We start from the raw sequence: 14,512 nt of genomic DNA on the forward strand, positions 1-14,512 counted from the left end.
AAGGAGATGGAGGGAGGTGTGTATGTATGAGTGCAGAGCTTCTTGTCTTTCTATGTAACTTTAATGTTGGACTACACTATTGATAACTATCTTAATAGACAGCTTCTGTAGAGGAATCCTATTTTTTATAGTTCAGTAGGAATTTAAAATGTTGTGTGATTAAACATTGACCTTTGCCTAACACTTAATTTGGGGTCCTAGCCAGTAAGAATGTCAGATATACACACGTGCCAATACTACTTAAAACTACTGTTATAAAGCATGTAACAGTAAATAACAGTAAATATTATGTGAAGACTTACACAGTACCTTTATTGTATCATGAGAAATAATCACACCCATTCCTTAGTCACTATTCTTCTCAACTTTCTGCTTCCTATTTACCTGTTACAGTTTTTCAAAAGATCCCTTTAATTATGTCCTCCAAAACGTTGGATTTAAAGATGGAAATATCTTTTCAAGTGGAATTCTTGTTTTTGTTCTCATCTCTACAGAATTTTCTGTGTGTATTTTTTTATACCTGTCCCTAATAGTGAACAGATGGATTTCGTATTTAAAAATGACCATAATTTCTAAGTGAGCAATACGCCTACAGCAAAGCAAATGTAAATGTCTGTAGCTAAGCAACCAATTACGTTAAGGTGGAACCATTCACTAATGCTGTATTGCACGTTTCATGCTCCCTCTTCTGATTCAAATGCCCAAGGCCAAATATCATGTCAGCTTTACCAGAAAAGAAGTTAGTTCTTTTTACTGGTTTTTAATTATCAATTGACAATTGTTTTGATAAACCAAACTGTTACAGATGGGTTTGTGTCTTGCACTGTCTATAAATCCCACGTTTGCTTTTGCTCAATTCTGTTACTTCAGGTAAGAAAGGCATCTATTTCTCCAGAAAGAGAGGAGTAGGGGAGACTTGGCACTGAGTTTTTACTGTCCTTTCATACTGTCAGTATGAAATGAAACCAATGGTTCTGTATTGTAGTCCATTCTATCATTGCTGCTGCATTTCTGTTTGAAATAAAGTGTGCTGCAATGCAGTTTAATAATTCTGTGGTGTGTGCTCTCAGGTAAATGCAACTGTCACAAAGAAACACAAGAGAGGAGATTTAATTGCTAACTTTATAAAATGGATATAGTAGCAGGTTCTAACAAACCAGAGAGTAGGCAAGCACAGGCAGGCTAACCCGAAGTTACTGTAGTTTCATACCTTGTAAGTCCTTTCTTGCTTTAGTGTACCATGTGGAAAAAGAACTGCAAGTGGTAATTCATAAAATATTGGGCAGTCTGCTCAGGAAAATTATTGCAGCTTCAAAGTGGTTTTCTGCTAGCATCTGTCTTGTATGGACAGTCCATTGTATGGATGGATGCCTTGAAATCTTACTAAAGCATATTTGTTGTTGCTTTGTTTAATGCGAGGAGACCTGTTCTCAGCCAGCAGGTGTATGTGCTTCTGGAGTCACTTCAGAGGATCCTACACCTAGGCAAATAAGGTGCCTTCTTGTAAGAGTGGTATCACATGGACAGGAAAAGGAAGTCGGGTCGCACCCAGGTAGAAAATACATCGTTTGACCTAAAAACATGAGAAATAGCTCCAGCGTTGCTATGTGAGCCAGTGACAGGACTCCCCTTTCTCCTTCCCGAGTCCTCAGGGAGGTGGTTCAGTTTGCTGTGCTGTTTTTCTTTTGCAGATCCAAATGCATCTCAGGGTAGAAGAGGCTTATTCCATTGCAGTTAGCTTAGGCATCACATTCTGTGCTGCAGAGAGGTCATGGGATTGCTGCTCTCATTCTTAAGTAGGCAGTTAGAAGGGAGTGCTGTGCATTGGTGAGCTGCATTTGATCTGTCCTTTTACATTAGGACTTCATGCAGTAACTGTTTGTTCTGTGCAAAGAATAGCAGACAGCAGCTTTGGTCCATGCATGCTCTGTGTGAGGTTATTAAATGTTTTAAGTCTCCTAGAGCATGCAAAAAAACCCAAACACACACACAAAAAAATCCCCCAAAACTGAAAAACAACAAGATACAGCAACACCTTGTATTCTGGGCAGGTTGTAGAGAATTTGAATGCTGAGTATAGTCCCTAGGGCCAAAAATGTGCTTTTGAAGCTTGTGTAACAGTTACAAGCTTTTGCATTAAGTGGAGATCTGTGAATACTGCATTCACTGTATCCTTCCTGGATTTTAATCCGTTTAAAAGATTTGAATTTGTGTGATTGTGTGCATAAATTCTTCCATAGCTGAAGCTCAGGAATTAGTTGCTACTGTGCTGTATTTTGTACCCTAAGAGCAGAACTTCTTTATTACTTACTTTACTACTTCCCTCTTCTCAATGTGACGTGGATGGCCTTATTCAATCTTGGATTCTATTCAAGAATAACTAATTTTTAATCCCACCTTAAATGAATAATAACAAATAAAAAAAGATGGGATTGGGTTGTGCTCTGCATGTGATACTGTTGCTGGAAGTGTGTCTACACTGCAAGAGCTGTGTCTGACTTGACAAAATGGAACTGATGAGCTTGGGTTGAAGGCGCTGTGACGACGAGGTGTGTGTGAGCAGCTCAGGTGGCATCTGAGAGATGCTGGGATTCTCTTGGTAGACATTGGCATGGGAAGCCAGAACCCTAGGTTTGCTTTTTGTAAGTGACAGACTTTTGTTCCCACCTTTCAGCTTATAAACATCTGTCAGTTTAAAAACAACCACCGAAAAACCACAGCCTGTCTGACCTACATACTGCGCCCCGTTTGTGGAAAGGCACAAGCAGCAGCAGAAATGTTTTCAGAAGTATTTAAATAATTTCAAAACATTTAATTTGAATATGTAGATGTTCCCCTGCCATCTTGTGTTTTTTTTTTTTTTTTTTGAATGCAGGATTATACTCTGCTGGAAGAAAACAATTTTTTGTGTTTTGAAGCTAATTAAGGCACTCTGCTTTCAGAGCATTTTACATTTTTAGATAGAGTTCATAGAAAGAAGAAAAGATATTTCAGAATCTGAGTATGCATAATGGCAATCAGAGCTGTGCATGATGAATAGCTATTTAAGAATATTGGATTTGACCTGGAAATTGCATTCTTTCAGTTTCAGGCCAAGGGCATACTGTCTTGCAGACAGTGATGAGGAATCCTCCAGTGCTGGGTCATCAGAAGAGGACGATGCTCCTGAATTGGCAGGAGAGAAGCAGGTGACTCCCGGAGCAGAAGGGTGAGCTGTCTTCATAGTGTTTCTTGTTAATCCTTTTATTGCCCCTGCTCTGTTTCCAGATGCTTTACTATAACTATTGTCATGGTCCAGTCCCATAACATTCCTTGTGACAGAGGATGTCAGAGTGAGCGTATCCAAGCAATGAAACAAACAAAACTCAGCCATTTCTAGAGTAAAGAGCAGCAATCAAGCCATGTACCACATCACAAATAAAAGCTGCTCTTGCCATGTGTTTTATCCTGCTGGGAGCCTTGTTCTCAATTCAGCACTTCTGCAGCATAAGCTGTGTGCTGTTCTGACACCTCCTGATTCCTTCACTGTTTGAATACAGAGAGAGCCAAGTCTTTGGTTCAGAGATCCTGCAGGAAACTTCCCCAGCCTGTCCTGCTTGGAAGCAGAGTCTGAAATAGAATTTTGTTTATTAACTTGAAACACTTTTTGTATACGGTGTCATATCCATACTGATCCTGTTGATGCCTTGTTTCCAGTGTCTTTTCTTTAAAAAGATATCAAACAATTGTTGTTCAAGCCAGGGTTTCTTGTTCCCTCCCCCCTTCCCTTGTTGAATAGCATTAAGTATCTTCAGCTATCCAATGCTGCCCTCTAATGCTGCACAGGAGTTCTAAAGAAAATTTCCTCAAGTCAGTTTTGCCACGTCATCCCTTGCTTTGGTTGCTGTTCTGATTATTTTTTGATTATTTTTTTTTTTCTTTTTACATCTGATTGAAATAGTGGCTGCAGTGAGAAATCAGCAGCATGCCTGAAACGTCTGATAACCACATTTCCTATGTCTGAACACATCTCACTGATCTTTACAGTGAATATTCCAGGAGATTCCATGATGCATTCAGAATGTTCTAAGCAGTTTTCTGAGTTTTGCTCATTAAACGTTTTGAAAAACTGCATGATGAATTACTGGGATGATTTCTGTGATCCATTTCATGGCTTTTAAAAATACGTAGATCATATGAAGAACTCTATATCAAAAAGTCAAAGGAGAACAACAAAAAAACTCAAGTATGATGTTGAAGGAATTTCTTTACACCTTTCAGAAATCTGTATTACATCTGCTATAGAATCTGGTGAGAGTGTAACCACTCTCTAGTTAGCTGGAGGAGCGTGATTTTTATTTTTTGCAGGGCAGGGCTTTAGCAAGGCTCTCCCTGCTACGCAAGAGCCACAGTCAGGTATAATATAATATGGAAAATACTACATCTTACTAGGACGTGTTTCTGAAATGTGATAGGTATGAGAAAAGACACTCAGTCCTTAAAGCATCTGTTCTAAAAAAAAAAAAAACTGGGTTGCTGCATGGCATTGCCAGGAAAACTAGCAGGCATGGTTAACCATTTTGGAATATCATTCTGCTGCCAGAATTGCCCTCCCTTTTTTCCAGCACCTTTATACTCCAGTGATTTCATAGGAAATCCTTTGACTCTAGCAAACAGTAGTTTGCCAAACTACCTTGGTAATTTTTTGTTTTCTGTCTAAAGGTATGTTGGAGGACATCGGACAAGTAAGATCATGAGAATTGTGGATAAAATAACCAAGTCAAAATACTTTCAAAAGGCAACAGAGACTGAGTTTATAAAGAAGAAAATTGAAGAGGTCTCAAATACTCCATTGCTGCTAACAGTTGAAGTACAAGAGTGCAGAGGAACGCTAGTAATTAACATTCCACCTCCACCTACTGACAGAATATGGTAAGAGGAACTTAACTGCAAGGTCTGTGCAGTGTTTCAGGTGTGTGCTACCTAAAGCTAAAATATAGCTGAAATGGGTTCTGGAAGATGTACAGTACAAGCTGGTATGAACTGCTGTTAGGAGTGTGTATTTAACACACTCAAGTGTGTTTTGTTGGAGTGTTGGTAATAAAACTGTCCTGTATACTGTCTCAAGGTATGGCTTTCGAAGACCTCCCTACCTGGAGTTAAAAGCTCGGCCAAAACTTGGTGAGAGAGAAGTCACTCTGGTTCATGTAACTGAATGGATAGAGAGGAAACTGGAACAAGAGTTTCAGGTGTGTTTCCTTAACGTTTTCCCTTCATTAATTATAGCTTTGGTGGGTTCTTAATTTTTCCCATGTTCCCTGTTTTGTTCATGACTAGCAGGCATTTTCCACTGCTCCTGTTCAGTGGAATGCACTTCAAAAATTAATATGACTTCTGGGGTAGTCCTAAGATTCTGTATAGGCCTGGATGGAAATCTGGTCAGCACTTGTCAGAATTATTTTAATCTGAACGTGACATTTCTGTGAAATAGATGGCATGTCAGATTTTGTAGTGTTGAAACAGAAGCATGGTGCGAGTTCTTAGCGGATGGAGGGTCAAGCTGTTTAATATTAAGAACACCTGAGGCAGTAAGGGCTCTGTTCACTACTTTCTTGAAGACAAAAGAATACATTTCAAAGTGGCATATGAAATGTAACTTGATTTAACTGCATCTCTTTCACAGAAAATCTTTGTCATGCCAAACATGGATGATGTTTATATTCCTTTAATGCACTCAGCCATGGATCCCCGCTCCTCTACGTACACTCCTAAAGATCTGGTCACGGAGGCCCCTGATCAGCCATGATGTGAAGACTTGCAGTTTACAGTATTATAAAGGTTATCTCATGGTTTTATAAACTGTGCTGTAGTTATCATCAATTTGTGCCACTTTCCCCTCCCCAAGGTCTGCCTATAACCATACCTTTGTGCTCACTTGCCTGGTTATTGTTCTGTGTACTTCAGCGACATGGTTTCATTCCATTAAGCAGCTGATTTGTTTTTGTACTGGCTACCATCAGGATTTTAACTTGGAGGCTGAGATGACCTGTTCTTCGGGGGAGGGAGGGAGAACCTAACTATAACAGATCAAGGAGCTTGTTGACACAGCTGATGTTTTCATGCTATGTTGGTGTGCGTTAACACATTGAAAGGTTGTTTGGCAGCAAAGAAACTGCGTGCCAAATGAAAAAAAAATCCTAAATAAGGAATGAATTTATAAAAACTGGAAGAATATTTTTCTTTCTCAGGCAGTTGGAGGTGTAGAATGAACTGTTTTATGTTCTTTCACTTCTGCAGTCAATAGCTTGTGTCAAGCAATCAAAATATGAAATGCTTTCAGGATTAAAGAATGTAAATTGGGTGTATAGGTAATATTGTGATTCAGTGTGGTATATACATGTTACTTTTTTCATATAGGACTTGTGCTTTTTTTGGGGAAGCAACTAGCCATAAAACACAGTTATCAGTGAAAGTGGGACTGTTGTATTTTTGTAAATGAGGAGGAAAAAGTTGGTAAAGCCATGAGACCAAACTATAGCAAGCAGCCTTACAGTGAGGTACAATCACCTTGATTCATGATTAATTCTGAATGTTTATAAAGACGTGAGCACACACAGGAAATGTTTAATACTGCACATTACCAGAAGTACTTAGTTACCCTACTGTGTATAGAGCCTCTTGCTATGATGAAACAGTTTTTTCTTATAGGAGAATTTGTTGCTGTGACTCTTCCATTGCACTGTGTTTACATGCAAAGCACAGGACCAAATTTTCACATTACAGCTGTGCAAATCAGTCTCCTGATGTTTGTAAAACAGCTGTAATGGAAAGATTTGACCCCTATGCGTTGTTCTTTTGGACTCTGAAATAGGAATTCAAGCTGATCGTGATCTAAAAGACTGTTTCTGCTACTTAACGGCCAAAACTAAGTGGGGGTGTGGGAAACTGTCTCTTATTTCTATCTGGTGTGATGACTCGAGTAAATGTACGCAGTAAATTCGGTATTTGAACACTACATATCCACTACTTAACACACAATATTTTTCTGATACTTATTGTTGCCAACAGTTCATGGATGTCAGAAAACGTTTTAGTTTACACAGGGTGAGTTCCGGCTCTCCTTTTATAACATGATTTGCTTTTTTTTTTTTAAGTAATTTTTTAAGAACTTTTTTGTACTTTGTGTTGTCACATTTGATGTAAATCAAAATTTCCATGTGTAACTTGATGATTTACCATCTTTAAATGAAGCTATTATATTGAAGGTTTTTTAAACAGCACCTTGCCTGAAACATAAAAGAAAACTAGCATTTAATATATTTAAAATTAATTCTATATTTGAACACCTATTTTGGTTACCTTTAATTAAAATATTAGTAGGTTATATTTGTTATCTGAACTCCTCCTTGACCATTCCAGGCTGTGTATATTCTGGGTTCTGCTCTGATTATGTAGGCACTATCTGCCTCTCATGAAGTCTGCATGTCTTGTACGCAGGTCTTTTATATGATTTAATTTTTATGTGCAATAACTAAAGTCAAAGGACTAGATGCACTAATGTGTAAACAGATTTAGATTATTATACGAGACTGTCATATTGCACTTCATAAACTGTGGGTAACTACAGTCTGCTTGCTTTGTTTTATTAAATAAATTTATCTCATCAGTTATTCAGTTAATTTCCCACAGTGCTTGCCCCCTCCTTCTGCAGGCTTTCAAAAGTCATTAGAATGCAATTCACTACACTGACTTTTGTTTTTACACCCAAGTTGAGTATCTGAACAGGATAACTACAGCTTATGAGTGGAGGGTTGACCCACTTGGAGCCTGTTCTAGCTTTAGAAGCAGAATCTTTTTTGTTTTATCCTCTTGAAGTTCAGCACATCTCAACAGTATCCTTCCCACCTCTTTCTTCACTCTACTCCCTGCTGTCAGCATTTACACCAAGACCACACCTTCACAATTTTGTTCTGCACTAAAAAGCCTGAACTGGCTCAGAATCACAGGACAGCAGGGGCAGGCGATACCCGCTGCAGTAATCTTGGGGCGTGACCTTAAGCTTCCCCTTGTAGCCTTCTGTACCTCAGCAGCTCCTCAGCATCCCGTGCTGCCCTCAGTGTGGCTGCACACATCGTTCTCCAGCCTGCAGCCATTGCTCCAGCCCTGCTGCCTGCAGGACACCAAGCCCCCAGCTGTAACGCAGGGTAAGATGCAGGCCCTGAGAACAGCCGCAGCTTGAATCAAGGGATTCAAGCCTCCCTTTTGCTGTACGCATAAAAAAGACTCCAACAGTCGGCTGCAGAGCACACAGAGCTGTGTCTCTCCAACTCGAGCGCTCGCCTTGGCTGCTGGCTGCGGTGCTCTATTCCTGCTGCTGCAGGGGCTGGGCTCCCTGCTCTCATCACCGATCCGGACGCCATATCCTCCGTTCTCATCCCTCCCTTCGCCCCCCCCTTCGCGCATGCGCGCTGTGCATTGCTATTAAAAGCGCCGCGCGGGGTGCGCCGCGCAGCGCCAGTTATGGAACAAGGGCTTCGCTCTGGCACTGCTGCTTGGCCGGCGGCGCCGCGCAAGGGCACTCCGCCGGGTCAAAGGCAGTGCGGGGAGAGGAGCGCGCACGAATTAGCAGGCAGACACATCCGCGGGGTCGCACAGTTTTATTGACCGCGCCGCTCGTCGTTCGGCCCCTGTAAGACACAGAGCGGAAAGGAGAAGTTACACGAGTGGTGCGGGGCAGCCGCGCCGCGGGATGCGCGACAGCCTGGGCGCTCAGATATCGGTTTACTTCATCCGTATCAGAAGTCTAACACGCGTCTAGAGACATCAGCGCCGCCCAGCCCCGGCCGCCCCGTCCCGTCCCCCTCCCCCTCCCCGACCAGCACTAGCAGCCAGCAGCTCTCACCTCCACGCGCTGCACAGACGAAAAGGCCGCGCTGCCGCCTCGCGCCTCTTTATAGTGCTCCCATTTCGCCACGCCCGCCCCTTGCTCGTCTCGGCCAATAGGATTCAGAGCTCAGGGCACGTGCCGGGCCGGAGGAAGTGAGTGTCCAATAGGATTCAAACCCGGGGTCACGTGCGGAGCCGTTGGCGCTGAGTCGGCGGCGGGCGGAGCGGCGCTGCGCCACATGGCGGCCGAAGAGGGAGGCGCGGTGAGAAGGTAAGGCTCTGAGCGAGCCTGTGTTCGGTGCCCTGACCGCCGCCTGGGGACGTTCCGGAGAAGCAGAACGCTTCTATCGAATGTAATCGTTTGGAGTTCTGGTGCTCGAACGCTTCGTTGTAGCTAAGCAGCAGCGCTTACCAGTGTAGGCCCCGCTCGGAGCTCCGGCGGTGGTTCCTCCGTCCCCGGAACCCCCGGCCGTACCCCCGTACCCCGCCCTGGTCCTGGGTCTCCCCATGTAAATAACTGTGTTTCGTGGTGGTGCGAGCGCTGCGTGCGCGACGGGAGAAAAGCAGAGCCCTCATCCTTTAGCGCAGCGCTGTGCACGCCGCGCTTTGCGCTCACAGTGCCTTGCGGTTCTCCCATCCGCTGCGCGCGTGCAGGTCTGCCTCATAGCAGCTCGGGCAGCGCTAATGGCCGAGGGAAGCGCGTCGTTGTATTGACTTCGGGCGCTACGCTACGCAGCAGTGACTGCCGGAGCCGTGCCGATAGCCGGGGCTCGATCTGCTCCACGGGGAGGGAGCACCGGGCTGAGACGCCGGCGCCCGCACAGCCCCGTCAAGCGCTCCTCCGGCGGCACGAGCCCTGCGCCAAAGCCGGCACCACCTGGGCGCGCCCCCGGCTGACGTCGTCGGCCCGAAGCCGGCGGCCCCGCCCCGCCGCGCGGGGAGCGCCGGACACGCCGCGGCCGGCAGGCAGCGCCGCGCTGGGGGAGCGGCCGCGGTGGCAGCCATGGAGCCGCTGCGCCGCCCGCTGCTCGGCCTGGCCGCGGTGCTGCTGCTGCTGCTATTCTCGCCGAGCCCCGGGGTAAGCGCGGCGCGGGCTGGGGCTGATGCCGGGCTTGGGAGGGCGGGCGGCTCGGCCCGCTGCGGAGCCGGCTGGGGAAAGGCCTCGTTCGGGCGGACCGGGCCCCGTCCCGGGCGGCAGGCGGAGTGACCCGCTGGGCTGCGACAAAAGTTGGCCGGAGCTGCCGCGGGTCCGAGCTTGGCCGCCTTCGGGAGGGACTGAGCTCGGCGCCGTGTGCCCGCCTCGCCCGCGGTGGCCGTCAGCGCTCCGTGCGGCTGTGCGCTGTGTGCGCGGACCTGAACGCCTAGCGCTTAAAATCCCTCGAAATATCCAAATGCGGTTAATTTTCTTTAAAGTTGCCGCTGACAGTAGGGTGAGTAAACTTTTGCATGCTGAAGCTTTGTAGGTGGGTAGTGGAACCTGGGAGGGTTCACTTCGTTGCTCCAATTGATACGGCTGTAACCGCACGGGTGGAGGGCCTTGTTTGCTTTGTGAGCAGAGCCCACCTGTGCTCGGGTTCAAATGCAAACGTCGGGGGAATGTGGCCCAATCCCAGCTTGGACACTTTGATCGTTCTCCTTCCAGAACAAAGGTAGCAGTGCGTGCTGAATTTGCAGGTGGTTGGTTGGTATTCAGCGGAGGCTGTAGTTCAGAATTCAGAGGTGAAAGACAAGCGTGCAAGTTGCTGCAACGCAGAACATTTTAAGAAGTAACCAGTTTAGTTATAAGGTATTGCATGGAGCAGAAAGAGAAGGACCCGTAGCGAAGCCAACCCAAAGTGAATGGAACACTGAGCAGATTGCTGCGATGATTGTAAGCAGCGTACCTTAAAATGGGGGCTGTCTGTTGCATATAAAATCAGATGGTGTCCCATAGTACTGATCTGAAAGATGTTTTGCTTTGTAAGTTCTTAGGATGGGGTCACAGCATGGAAGGCTGGCTGGCATTTACTGCTTCCATTGTATCTGAGCGCAGCCAGGTTTTACACTATGTTCCTTCCACTGTGTTCCTTGCTTATTGTTACTTGAACATACAGGTGTAATGCATGGGGTTACAGTTCTGGTTAAGCAAAGCTGCAGGCTTTGTTTTTCATCTAGGATATAGTAGCTCCACTCCCATTCTTTAGAAGTAAACACCCGTGGGTAATGGAGCTGTGTAATAGAGTTGTTACTTGAGCAAGAAACTGGAAAAAAAGAAAGCGTCAACAAAAATGACCTGAAAATTGTTAGTGAAGAACGCTAATGGTTCTAGGTTACAATATTTTGCAGTGGGAACTCTCGTGCAATCCACAGTTTTAAAAATCGTACTCAATAAGAGTACTAAAAAGTATTTTAAAACTAACAATAATTTAAAAATCAACAGATTAAAACTAGGTTCTGTGTAGTTTTTATTTGCAGTCACAAAAGCCTGGGTTTGGGCCCAGGCAGAGCTCTGCACTCCTGCTCTCTGGGTTTCCCTCCTCTCCCTGTCCCTCAGTCTGGTATCTGATCTGGGGTTCTCCTCTTCTCGCACGAGTCCTCGCCTTCATCCCTGGCTGAGATCGATTTCTGTCTGAATACATTTTCATTTCTTTGATTCTAGTCTCAGTTACTCATCATTAACACATTTCGCTGAGATCTGCTCATGTCACATGAGAGATAAATGCCCATGAAGTAGGCTGACATACAATTCTTGGTATTGAGGGAGCGTGAAAAGCATGAGGCTGCCTAAAGATCTGTGCAGCTCGTGCTTTCTATTAATTTCTTTCAAGGCTACAGATGATGGTTTGCTGCTGCGTATTTTCTTTGATCAATGTACTTTATATCCTGGCTTTAATAGTGCTTTCTTTTACCTTACATGTTCCTTTAAGGGCTTTCTTTCCCATCTTTTCCTTGCAGTATGAAATCCCATCCCTTGCTATTGAAATGACAGACTGAACAGCTCTTGGAATTGCCCTGGCAATACATGGGAACACGTTATAAAAGGGTGACATCTCAGATGCAGCAATGAGAAGTGCAGTAGAGCCATTAGGAAATAAGCAGTCATGTCTTATATATTTGTCATATATAACAAATGTTATATACTGCTGATTTACTGCTCTCTGTAATTTGGAAAAAAAAAAACAACCAACAAACTTATTTCTGAGCCATGGAGTAATCATGATAGAAATGTTCACTCTTTCCTCATGGGTTGTGTTGCAGCCAGACACTCCAGACTTTTCCCATTTTCCAACATGGAGTTGCTGCTGATCAGAAGTAGTAAACTCTCTGGAATGAATCTGTCACTTAGAGCACAGTGCTGCTCTGCCTTGCTGCCTCTGGGCTGGTGTCAGAGCCATTACATGGGGAGGACAGGCAGCACGTGGGGCTGTGCTCAACATGGGAATAACCCCAGCCTTACCCAGGTGTCGTTTCTTCTAATGTGTTCCTTATCTCAGCAGGCGTTTGGCCAGTTAGCTGAAAGGTGTGAAAATCTATGCAGGACTACAGAAGGTTTCACTGAGGACATCTTCAAGAGTTAATTAGTTCACATTAATATGTTCTGAATTGTGGGTCTCCTTGGTTGCTCACTAAAACCACTCGCATGCTGGGGTCAGTTGGTAGGTTGTTGAGGAATACAAACTCACCTTGCACACCTAAAGCTCCAATGGCCAGCTCTGTCTTGAAGTAACAGATTCATGTATTTATAGCCCTGTTCTACTCATTCTGATTGGAAGCATCTTGTGAAACTGAACTAAAAAGCTTTTACAGACTGATCCTGGTGTGAGCTTGGAGCTTACAGCGCAGGGTACTGCTCAAGGTTCCGTCAAGTCAGAGGGCAGTTGCGAAGGACATCCCATAGTTCTCCATTTCCTCTTGTAGTTTCTTTGTTGGCAGCTTTCTTTCATACATTAACTATTACTTTTACTGGAGAGCTTCCCCCGACAGTTCACTGACGGGGATGGTTTCTCCCTGGTGTGGTTTGTTATGCCTGCTGAGCTGCAGCCCATAGGCTGGCAGTGCTGTCACAGGGTGGCTGTCCAGGGCTGATGGATCTTGGGCTGTCCCTGATGAATATGGCCATTGCGTGTGCTGTGCTGAGCTTGATAAGGGATTTACTGTGCCTCCGTGCTGGTTTGTCTGCTGTGCTTCCAGCAGCACAGCTGGTCTGGACCTCGTCTTGGAGAGGAGAGCATCTGGTGCTGTTCATGCTGAAGCTGTTCCTTAGTAATTTTTTTAGTAAAATGCAAATGCACTGACTGATATATGTTAGACTAATTATGTATTGAGGAATGTAGGCATTTTTTTCTTGAGAGAGTGCATACATCTCAGCTCTTTTGTTTGGTCGGCCAGGCATTAATGAGGAAGTTAGTAGAATTGAAATGGTGGGTAGCAAGTAATTGCATCCTTGATCTTCCATCAGACCAGACAAATTACACGTGGTGTGTATGTACTCCTTTAAGACTCAGAGAAGAACAACACTACCTGGTAACAGCACCCTGCTTTGTTTACTGGCAAGCACCAAAGTGTTTCTGTGAAATCAGTGTCAGTTCTCAGAGTTAGAAATCGAGCATCACATCCACTGTCGATGCAGAGTGTTTTTCTGTTCTGTGTTTGTGCGTGAGAAGCAGCCTCCTGTGCTGTCAGCCCTGGAGCAGACGTATTTCTGGGTTACACAGCGATCCCCTCCAGGAGCCCAGCAGCCTGCTTTTCTGTCTGCTCTTACCCACAGGCTTCAGGGGAGGTTGTGCAAACTCAGTAACCTGCATTTCAGAAGGGCTGTTTTTAAGAAGATAAATTAATGGAAGAAATGACTCCTGTGGGGATCTGTTTTCTTCTGGCACAATAAAACAAATTAGGGCACTGCTGTGGTAAGCCTTGAAAACATGTGAAGTGCTGGTGAGTTCAGATACCATCTCTGACACTGAACTGTACCACAGGCCTACAAACACAGCCAAACTTGTTCTGCAGCTTTTGCTGTCCTTCATTTCGCTCTTGGGTCAATCCGACTTGTTTGGAGTCATTTTGTTACTTTGATTTCTAAACCACCATTTTATCTGAAGATGTGGTAGGCTTGGAGAGAGGGGAAGATCCTTGCTGTAGTCAGTTAGCTGGTATCTGTAGATAAATGCCCTCATCAGTCCCGTGCTTCAGGCTCTTACAGATTCTTAGCAAACAGCGCTTTGGAACATTTGTCAAAGTTTAACTCAGTGAGCGCATAACTGTTATTAGAAATGTGTTCTGAATTAATTTATTTTAAAAAACCATTGAAAAGCAGTCTGCAGATAGTCTGAAAATCCTGCAAGTCCTTCTGATGTCACTGCTGTGGTGGAAGATTCTTATGAATATGGAATGTCAGAGCTCTGGAACTCACTGAATGCCAGAGAGGCTCCTCGGTACGGTTTCACACACAATAACAGAAGAACTAAAAGAGGTTTTGTTTCTGCTTTGTGTTCTGTGCCCATGAAGTTGAGCTCTTTTTACTCAGCAAACTCACACCCTGCCATGTTCTTGCATTGAGCTGCACCTCCTCGGTGTAAAACAGCAATGTAAAGTCATTGCTCTCAAGGATTTGCACTGCAGCCCAAGTCAGACCCCATCTGCAGGGAGCACCACGTCACAATGTCTGCAC

At 44.7% G+C, this 14,512-nt stretch overlaps 2 protein-coding genes and 2 non-coding genes across 7 annotated transcripts in view; 2 read left to right on the forward strand and 2 right to left on the reverse strand.

Annotated features, from left to right (window-relative positions):
• Window positions 1–7,649, forward strand: part of TEX2 (testis expressed 2) — a 39,923-nt gene extending 32,274 nt beyond the window's left edge. For both annotated transcript variants that reach the window (XM_048964690.1, XM_048964691.1), the window contains 4 exons: window positions 3,086–3,208; window positions 4,702–4,911; window positions 5,108–5,228; window positions 5,663–7,649. In XM_048964690.1, coding sequence (XP_048820647.1) covers window positions 3,086–3,208; window positions 4,702–4,911; window positions 5,108–5,228; window positions 5,663–5,785 — 577 coding nt within the window. In that variant the 3' untranslated portion in view covers window positions 5,786–7,649. The remainder of the gene's footprint in view (window positions 1–3,085; window positions 3,209–4,701; window positions 4,912–5,107; window positions 5,229–5,662) is intronic.
• Window positions 7,650–8,445: 796 nt separating this feature from the next.
• Window positions 8,446–8,580, reverse strand: LOC125702386 (small nucleolar RNA SNORA76). Its single transcript, XR_007380568.1, has one exon. It is a non-coding gene; the product is annotated as a small nucleolar RNA SNORA76 (small nucleolar RNA).
• Window positions 8,581–8,746: 166 nt separating this feature from the next.
• LOC125702384 (small nucleolar RNA SNORD104) lies at window positions 8,747–8,809 on the reverse strand. The gene has a single exon (XR_007380566.1). It is a non-coding gene; the product is annotated as a small nucleolar RNA SNORD104 (small nucleolar RNA).
• Window positions 8,810–9,079: 270 nt separating this feature from the next.
• Window positions 9,080–14,512, forward strand: part of ERN1 (endoplasmic reticulum to nucleus signaling 1) — a 43,330-nt gene continuing 37,897 nt past the window's right edge. Inside the window, exon 1 of one of the 3 annotated variants that reach the window (XM_048965178.1) lies at window positions 9,080–9,136. Coding sequence is in view for 1 of the 3 variants with exons in the window: in XM_048965177.1 (XP_048821134.1) it covers window positions 9,869–9,943 (75 nt within the window). In the remaining 2 variants the exon portion in view is untranslated. Of the gene's footprint in view, window positions 9,137–9,822; window positions 9,944–14,512 lie in introns of those variants that run through there. The other 2 variants (XM_048965177.1, XM_048965179.1) reach the window with 2 other exon arrangements.

The sequence above is a fragment of the Lagopus muta genome, chromosome 18 (genome assembly GCF_023343835.1).
Source record: "Lagopus muta isolate bLagMut1 chromosome 18, bLagMut1 primary, whole genome shotgun sequence".
NCBI classification, from domain to species: Eukaryota; Metazoa; Chordata; class Aves; order Galliformes; family Phasianidae; genus Lagopus; species Lagopus muta.